At 30.2% G+C, this 10000-nt stretch overlaps 1 protein-coding gene across 1 annotated transcript in view; it reads right to left on the bottom strand.

Annotated features, from left to right (window-relative positions):
* The window catches only part of LOC108695124 (fringe glycosyltransferase), a 118672-nt gene that overhangs the window by 10143 nt on the left and 98529 nt on the right, over positions 1–10000 (bottom strand). The window contains exons 7-8 of the mRNA XM_018204884.1: positions 3698–3863; positions 1087–1172 (exon numbers count right to left, since the gene is read on the bottom strand). Of these exons, the coding sequence (XP_018060373.1) occupies positions 1087–1172; positions 3698–3863 (252 nt within the window). The remainder of the gene's footprint in view (positions 1–1086; positions 1173–3697; positions 3864–10000) is intronic.

Here is a 10000-nt window from a genome sequence, read left to right as displayed (position 1 = left end):
TGTGCGTATATACATATCAATGTGTACTTAACATTCTTGTTAATTTTTGTCAAACTTATTTTATAATAAAGAAGCATATTCAAACTTCATCAAAATTGAATTTTAAACAAATTGAATAAAATTTTAATGTAATTCCATTTATATTAAATCAAACCTGTTATAGGCACAATTCAAAATTAATATAAATTGAAATCATCCAAAATTAAAAAATAAAACTTATTTAACATATTATTAACGAAGTCTTTAATAGTATAGAAATTTGCTTATAACAAATACAATACAAAGGAAAAATATATACATATATTATCTTAATAATTAATATATATATTATTTTTTCCAAATTACATGCTTCTTGCAAAAAACAATGATGAACAATTTTCAGACTTTAGATAGCTGTAATTAAAAAATAGTTTATTTTCCTGAGTTGAATATCACACACATTCCTCACCCTGATAAAATGAACGGTAAAGTTCATAAAATGTTGGTATTAGCATGGATAAAAACAAGGCAATAACCTTCCTATCTTAGTTATCTTTGATAATAATACCGTGAAAGTCTAAAAAGCTTTTCATGGGTTGTGTTCATTGATGCTTTTCATCAGCGAAAAAATATCAAAAATTCATCCAATTCGATCGAAATTCAATTTCCATAAGATTAAGCAGAATTATAATTGCGTAATCATTCATCTATAATGATATAATTTTTCCAACGGAACAACGTAAAGTTAAAAAAATAAATCTTGCAATATTTATTTGCGATATTATAAGATTCCTTGTAGAAACAACGAAAATATTTTTATTCAGTTATCTCTTCCAAAAAGTTTTCTTATTTGTCTGGTATTTTATACAAATACTTTACGTGAAGTTAATAATTAGACGCAATTAAAGCTTTGATGCAACGTTACAGAAGAGTTCGCAGAAAGTTTAAAAAGAAAATTAATGTAAGAATTTTGTCATAAATTTTAAATATTTGTATTTTGCATAAATTCGATAAATTAATAGTATGAATCAATTAAATATCAAAAATGAAAATATTTTTATGCTGAAAAAAGTTAAAGTGGAAATAAAATGAAATTTCAAATATTACCTCTTTGGATCATCCTTCATATCGAAACCATCTATCTTTAGGATATTCCATTCGTCTCTCGGTCCCTTAGAATAACTAAAGGAAACCTGAAAAATAAAAAAAAAAAAGAATAGTTTGATTCAATAAGTCACAAAAGCTTTTTTATCAGCAGAAAAAATTGTATATTAAAAGAATCTATGTAACGTCACTGATATTAAAAGCGACATTTCACATCGTTTATTTGTATCATATATGTATACATATATGTATATATACATATATGAATACTAGTTTTTGCGAAATCTGATATCAGTAATATAGTGATGAAAAAGAATACTTTTTGTAGCATTTTGCTTACGCATACAATCATTTACATGTAACTTGATCTGTACGTTGTAACTCGATCTCCACGCATGCATTATATTACAATTAACTAATAATTTATAAATAATTTATTGTAAAAAATCGAGTTTAAAAAACAAAAATAATTTCTAATTATTACTTATCAAATATACGATAGGTAATAGGTTTAAAAATAAGATTTTTATTTTAAATAAAATAATTTAAATTTAGATGAAAATTATTATCAAATTTTTAAAAATAATCAATAATGTCAAAATTAAGTCTCTTCTCTCTCTCTCTCTTTCCTCTTCCCTCTTTCCGATTTCTTCTATTATTATGTATATTCATGATGCTGCATATACATGCGTGTTACATAAAGGAGAACATGTAAGAAGTAATGTAGACTCAATTTAATTGACACTTATCAATAAAAAAATTGACAAATTGACAAATATATTTTTAGCGTGTGAACTAATATACTAAACGGAAATCGTACGATTAAATAATGACTATTATATTTTGAAATAAAACAGATAGTACTCCGGGTGGTCTGATCCGTGGACTTCAAATCATCCTATTATCGTATCATTATTTATCATCATGCTATTTATTGCGACCATTATACGCCCAGAACGTAACAGACATTAACATTGATTATTTCTATTTTGAATTATAATAGTAACAAATCATTCTGCAGACAGATAAATTATGATAGATGTTCGAATATTCATTAAAGTGGTGTTTGTGAAATTGAACTTATCAATGTTCAAAAAACAATGATAGTTCCGGTAGCACTTTTTTTATAGTTCTATTCAATCAGTTCTAATCAAAATTAAAAAATGTTTTACATTTTTAATACCAAGAAAATTTTAAAAATGCTGTGCTAACTTCATGTTCCAGTACGCGCATACTTATATCTCTGAAGTATCAGATGACAATATTCAACAGTTGTTAAATGTGCCCGTTAATTTTAAGCTAATTAAATTCATTATTATGTAATGTTTCAGGACGAAATTCCAACAACTAATAATTTATATTACAGTTTTTAACATCCGTATTTCACGAAAACTATGAACTATAGTCAAATGTGTTAAAAATTATCAGCACGATACTTTGCTGTGGAATATGGTTATTCAAAATGATATAAAAACTATTAATTATAGAAATTTTATCCTGAAACGTCATATAATAATAAATATAGCTTAAATTTAACGAAAAAACTTAACAGATGTCTTAATATTCGTGGCATCTAATACTTTAAAGGGAGAGATGTGTTGGAATGCGTAGTACAGCATTTTTATATTTGTGATCATATGATATTAAAAATACAGAACATTTTTTAAATTTTTATCAGAAATGGTTGAACTATGAAAAATGCTGTTGGATCTAGCATCATTTTTTAATAATAGAATGCCTTGCTAACTTTGAACATGGATCTGTGAAGTTAACACAACTTTCTATTGTATTAATATAAAATAAATAATAACAGGTCCAGTAACATTTTTCATAGTTCTACGATTCTTTATAAAAATAAAAAAAGTTCCAAATTTTTTTTAAAAATAATTTAAAAACCAAAAAAATAGCAGTTGGAACTGTGTTTGAAAATGAGAATTGTAGAGCATACAATTCTAGAACCAGAAATATCGTTAGAATTGTGATAAATTATAGCACAATACTTTTTTCCAAATGTTGCCTTTTACATTTAAAATTTATTAAAATTGGTAAGTGTTAAAATTTTGATCTCAAATCACATATATTGGTACAACTTGAGTAATATTAATGGGAAACTATATAGCCAAAAATGGAAATATTTTTCTTTTTTTGTACTTTAGAAAGAAAAAATGCTATGCTAGAATCATAAAGTTAGCGTGCTATATTTCCAATTTTTATTTTTTTTTTTGTGTAAAAAATGTTTTTTATCTTGATAAATGACTATAGAATTATGAAAAATGCTACTGAGTCTATCTAACATTTTTTATATATTAATAGAATGGCGTAACTTTACAAATCCATTGAAATGGACTTCTTAATCTAATGATTGAAGTTCAGAAATTTGATTGACCATGTCAATAAAAAAGAAATTAATTACATAGATAATCAGCAATTATTTACTGTAATACGTCTCAACATCACTTAAATAAAAATCACATTCCATCATATAATTATCAAATGTTTAAAGTATATTTTAAAAAATATGAAAAAAATCATCTCCAAAATAATCTCTAAAATAGACTATATAAAATGTTCTTATTCAAAATAGAATTCAGAAAGAAAAGAATGTTGAAATTACCTGTTCATGAAAAGTATCCTTGCTTAGAAACTTCATCGGCTCCAAGTGTGAATGGAACTGTTCTACCACAGTGAGCTGTTTTTTCAGAAGATACTCAATGATGTATCCCATTGTTACATCATCTGGCAACCTAATTCTGTCGCCAATGGTGATGAACTTTCCTCCACTGAAACAGATATAAGAATGCCAACGATTATTCGCACGATCGGTTACAAGATCTCGAAAAGTTATTACAAAAATATCCATGTGCTCGATCAGAAAAGTTAGCGATTTCGTTTGCAGTTAGATTATTATGAGTTATTTTCGGCTTACCATTGCCTATACAGTACAGAAACTTGTAATAACATTGCTGCATTTCAATGTTGCAGCAGTATTTAAAATATTTTCAGCAAGAGACACAAATTGACACGAGAGTCATCCTGTCCTTCAAACATCAGTAAGAAACAAAGACAAGAATGACTCACTGTGTCGATTTGTGCTTTTGTTAGAAAGTTCACTTTGAGTGTTAAGTATATATTGATTTGTGTATAACCCAATAAAGTAAGGACCAGGACATAATGGAAGAATAGGAGTTAATGATCACGTTTATACGGCACACACTTGCTCGGATTTCATAACATCTGTAGTTATGAAACTGACAAACCTCATAACTATATTTCTCTGAAAAATGGAATGACTGGTTAGTTTCTAACTAAGAATATTATTAAACCCAATTAATGTCCATTTCTACCAATATAGATTAATTTTAATCTCAGTTTAATTTATCTTCTAAAGATTAGAAAAAGACAACGAGTAAGTTGTCCGAGATTAAAGTTAACCTACATTAGTAGAAACGGACATAAGGTGAAAAGACGTAGTCAATGTCTATAATTTATAGGAATTTTTATAGACATAAAACAATTAGAAGTAAGGATTAAATATAATACACAATGGACGCAATAATAAGATATAAGACGTATAATATAAAAAATTAGAAATAGAAGTTAAATGCAACATACAATGAATACAAATAAAATATGACTTCGTAATTAATTATGTTTTTATATTTTATAGGCGTGTTCCGATATGCACATTATGTATACTATAGATTTTCAGCACTGGTAGTATATATCGGAATATATAAAATATAAAATACAAAGACATAATTAATTATGAAGTCATATTTTATTTGTATCCATTGTATGTTACATTTAATTCCTTCTAATTTTTTATATTTAAATTTATATAGTATAAAATCTTATAATAAATATTGCAGTAACGTTGTGGTATTACAGCAATGTTGCTGCATTATTACAATGTTTCTACAATAATACTGCAAGTATTTCTTCACTGTGCACAAAATCTAATATTACATATATATTATGTTGTAATATTGCTGCAACATTACGTATCAATATTTTTAAAACGAACATTTTTACGTTGCTGCAATGTTGCTGAAATATTGCAACAATATTTCGCAATATTTTTGTAATGTTGCAATCTTACAGTAAAATATTTTTGCAATATTTCTGCTGTATGGGTGGAGATATACCTAATATTTGCCTGTTCTATAATTCTCTATGTAACGACTCATGATAACATCTCTATTGTTACATAGAAAAGATTATTACTTGTATCAATGAATACTGCGGCAATGAATACTATCGATATTTGTTGTATTCCAGGAAATGTTTTCGATTTTCTCGATTTTGTTAATAATTAAAATCTCCTTAATGTTGAGAATCCTCATAAACGATCTACTTAGCGTTTTCTCTTGGGATACACTGAGTGTAACTTCGCACTACACCAGTTGCGTGTAAGTATCAGTGCACAAGTGTACATACACCATGGTGTACACTTCATGCTATCATAATTATTTAATTCTGCTGCCGATTGACTTCCATTTTCAAATTTTTAATGTCACACCATCTCTTTGAGATCGTGTAGCAAAAACTCCATTTCGTGCATAAAATTTGCACTACACTAGCCACGGAAACACGTTACATTCGCCCACCACCATCCAAAAAAACACGCTACATTGTCTGAGTGTTGCACTGGTGGACAATAATACAGCCAAGAGAAAACGCTATAAGTGAATTTATGAAGTGATTTATGAAATAAATACACAAGTGTGAATAATGCAAGGTCAATCGACGCTGACTGACGCTGTGACACCGAACGATGAAAGACTGATGAATCGCTTTTTTCGACATATCCAGAATTAGTTGCCATTATGAAATTTCAAAATTAATGGATCTGTGGCGTCCAATCATAAGGCGCGTTAAAATCGGACAAAGCTTGTTCAATGAGCCATTAAATGTGATTGGTTAGATCTATAAGTAATTCAGCGAACAGGCTAGCTGCTTTGTATATCTTCCAACAAGACACAGGCCTAGTTTCCACCGAGAGTTTAATCCGGATAAGCTTATATATCTTTTACGAATTATCGAACATTCCCCTATCAATCAACTATAGTCAATCAACTATAGTCGACAGGGGAATATTCGACTATAGTTGATTGATTCTTACATTCTGATTAAACCCTCGATGGAAACTAGGCCAGAAACTAGTGCGACACAGTGATCATCTTTATTTAATTTGCAAACAATAAGGATGTAATGATCCATTGTATCACACCGTTATTTGTGTCGCTTGTTGGAAGGTATACTTTTTGTCACTTGAAGGTACACTTGAACGATCCTATATTCAGCAAACAGAACGATTGAACTTGTTCGACATAGGAATTCAACAAAAATAGAGCTTTTGTGTAATATATAGACTAATTTGAATCTTTATTCTAAAAGTAAAAATCTGTTCAATACATATTTAATGCTTGCACAATTATTACATATGATTAATCAATTTTATCTTTTAAATTGTGAAAATATGAAATCTGTTTGCGTTACTTGAAATCCCCCAAAAAATTAAAACTGAGATAAATATATATTTAGGCAGTGGAGAGAGAGAGAAAGTGAATGAGTGCAAAAAGTGTAAACGCAAACAGACTTGTGAACGAAAGCAGTGGCATCGTAACAGTAGAATCCCTATACAGATAGAAATGAGAGATGACGAAAGAGACCTCACGTGGTTATGTGTGGTACTATTATACTGACTGATGACTGCTGCTATCTGATGATGATTGGAGAAACTATTTTCTCGAATACTTCAAAGATATCAGAAAGTTTGCCTAATGGCAATGGTGGAAAACACGGTGATTCTGATATCTTTGAAGATAATATCCGTGAAAGCCCAAAAAGCGTTATTTTTTCGAATACTACTTTCAGAAATATTTAAAAAGTAAAGTAAGTATTTAGAAAGTTTTTTCATTATCACAATTTTTTATTTTACCCTGAGTTTCCATTTTTGCTTTTTCTTCTTTTGTAAAAAGTTATTAATTATGAAAAAAATATTTACTTTTATAAAATATTTACTTTAAATAATTATAAAGGACTTATTCCATAAAAATTTTATCTCAAATCTAAATAAATATTTTATAAAAGAATTCCATAAAAAATATTTAAAAAAATATAATTTTTATTTTAATAAATGTTTGCATTAAACTAAAGATTCAAGCATCGTAAATTCGAAAAACACTAAAATCTATATCATGCAACTCTTCTTAAGGAGGAGCGGATAATATCATCAAGAGACAAAATCCTGATCGAAAATCTAATAACCGTTGTTACACAAGATAGAAAATTAATCAGACAGCGTTAAACTTTGTTATTTCGATCTTTCAACATTCTTTATTCAGATATAAAAATGTATAGATATCCATGAGTTTTTTCATCTAATGTGTTTAATGATAATTCATACCTTGTAGCCACACTTATTTCGTAATATTCCATTTAATTACTTTATACTTAATAAAGATTAACGAAAATTTCAAAACAATTTTCTTTCTCCTTTTAGTACAATTATGGAACAATAATGTTAGAACAAATTTTGAATTAAATCAACGAAAAAATCAATCAAACTTTTTTTAAATAATAATTGTATACTTAAATATAAATTATAAATAAATATTTTCGATAAATTAATTCTTTACTTGATACAATTGAGTTAATTGCTAATATTACATATATTTTTTTAATTGAAGAACTATATAGAGAAAAAATTAATTAATTGTAATTAATAATTACAAAAAAATTATTTTAGTAAATAATAAATAAATAAAATATAAAATCAAACATAATGTATTACTTAAATGTCAAAACAAATAATTATTATAAATGTAATAACTATTGGTATGGTAATAACAATTAAAAATGTAATAAAATATATGCATTTTAAGAAATATTGTTTTTTACGATTTTTGCACAGTTATTATTATTATATAATATTTCCAGCATTTTTAATTAACATTAAAATAGCTACTAATTATTAATTTTATTAAAAATTGTTGTGATGTATATACGAATGTATAATTTACCGATGTCGCTCGAACGTTCAACGTCTGCTTACGGGCATCTGCTACATGAAATAATTACCAGTCACTACCCGCGTTGCGTATGAAGTAATTAACTCATTCCCATGGCGCCACGCACCTTATGTGTTCGAGCGCCCACAGAAGCACGATGGTTCTCCGGTCTTCGCTAACCCTTTTCGCGACTGTCATTCATCCGCGCGCAACGAATTATGGGGGAAAAAAGTCAGACATGTCATGAACCTCGGGACAGAGATCCCCGGCGGGAATAAATTACCGACCCTATGCACCACCCTGAAAGTCACGCGATGCCAACTAAGGTCCTTAAGTCCTTCGCGTGGCACTCGTCACGCATGCACGATTAAAGTCGGCCGGAAACGCAGCGGCAGAACGCTGCTGTCTCGATACGAAAGTCGCTCTCGGGTATGGAAGGAAGAGTGTATACAAGTATAGCGAAGATTGTCGCAAAAAAAGATACCACTCCCTTAAAAAAATAAAAAAAGGATAATTGGCTTGGCCAGGAGTGGAATCGTGAAACAAGACCAATCATATAGTGTTCATCATGTAATTCTTTCATGTCTATGCAACCAGAGATACACGATGTCTGGCAACTCGATCATTCGACATTCCCATAGATAACTCGCCAATAATCGTGCGAGATTGACCATTACATGTATGAAGCGTTAACGTTCATTTCTCACTGTCATATACTTCATTAATCTTAGCATTAATCAAAGCAGACACTAGAACACGAATGTGTTCTGTCCAGCCATCGCGCGCGAAATAACGATCACTTTTCACCCAATAATGTACTCGTCCGATCGTTACTCTTTCTTTATAATCTGGAATATTTACTGACTTCTTCTTCGGAGCTCTCATGACGAAGAAGAGAAAGGCGCAGAAATGAAACCTATGGTTTCGATGCACGTGACGTGAACGTTTAATTACGTCGACGACGATGGCGACGACAATCGCAACAAGAAGACCGAGGCTTTAATTCGGCTGCATTCCGCTCATGTAGATTAGGTCGGAGTGGGAGACGCACCTGCTTGTAACTGCTGTTACTGTTGAGCTACCGCTTCTCCGCTTCAAACTGGTCGATCCGCATTAAAGCCGACGTCTCTTCGTATTTATTAAGCATGCTTGCTACCAACAAGCAATACGTGGCTCAATAGTAACGAATTTCCGTCGAATAAATCCATTATTAATTCGCGTTATTAATAGAACTCGATCCACCGTTAAACACTGCATCATAGTCATTGATACCGTTAGCAATTGACGACGATGATAATAGGTCTGTTTGATTTGCTTGTACTTTTTACACTCAGCCTCTTTGCTTTCTCTCTTTTCAGCTTCAAATATATATCTGTCTCATTTTAAGTATAAAAAATGTAAAAAAAGTGTAAGCAAGTCAAACAGACTAATTGGTTTGTTTGCTATATAACTGATCATGGCGATAGCTTGTGCGCACGAGAACGAGATTCACGCACGACCGATCGCGAAACTGTTTTCCGATCGTGTCAATCAGCACCTCGTAACGCGAACACGTAATCTCCATTAGAGAACGTGGAACTGATTCTCCTAACTGCTGTACCACATCGATAATCCTTGTTTAGGAATGCGAGACTTTCTTCGGTTATTGTTGAACTTCCGAACGATATTGCGTCGAACAAAATTAACGTGAATCAGCACGTACGTAGTATACCTGCAAAAGCCCTGCAACAGGTGGTCTTGTCTTGAAAGAGAGACACCGATTCGCACGAATCGATGGAAATTTCGACAGGCGAAGAGTCTATAGTTGGCCGTAAGGTGAGAGATGCACGATCCACGACATAAATCGTGCCAATTAGAAGCGACGGCAGGTAGTCACAACTTCGGTGACCAAATCCCGTATGTGT

Source organism: Atta colombica, unplaced genomic scaffold (assembly GCF_001594045.1).
Source record: "Atta colombica isolate Treedump-2 unplaced genomic scaffold, Acol1.0 scaffold126, whole genome shotgun sequence".
Taxonomy (NCBI): Eukaryota; Metazoa; Arthropoda; class Insecta; order Hymenoptera; family Formicidae; genus Atta; species Atta colombica.
The sequence above is the reverse complement of the archived record's forward strand: the minus strand, read 5'-3'. Positions and strand labels throughout refer to the sequence as shown.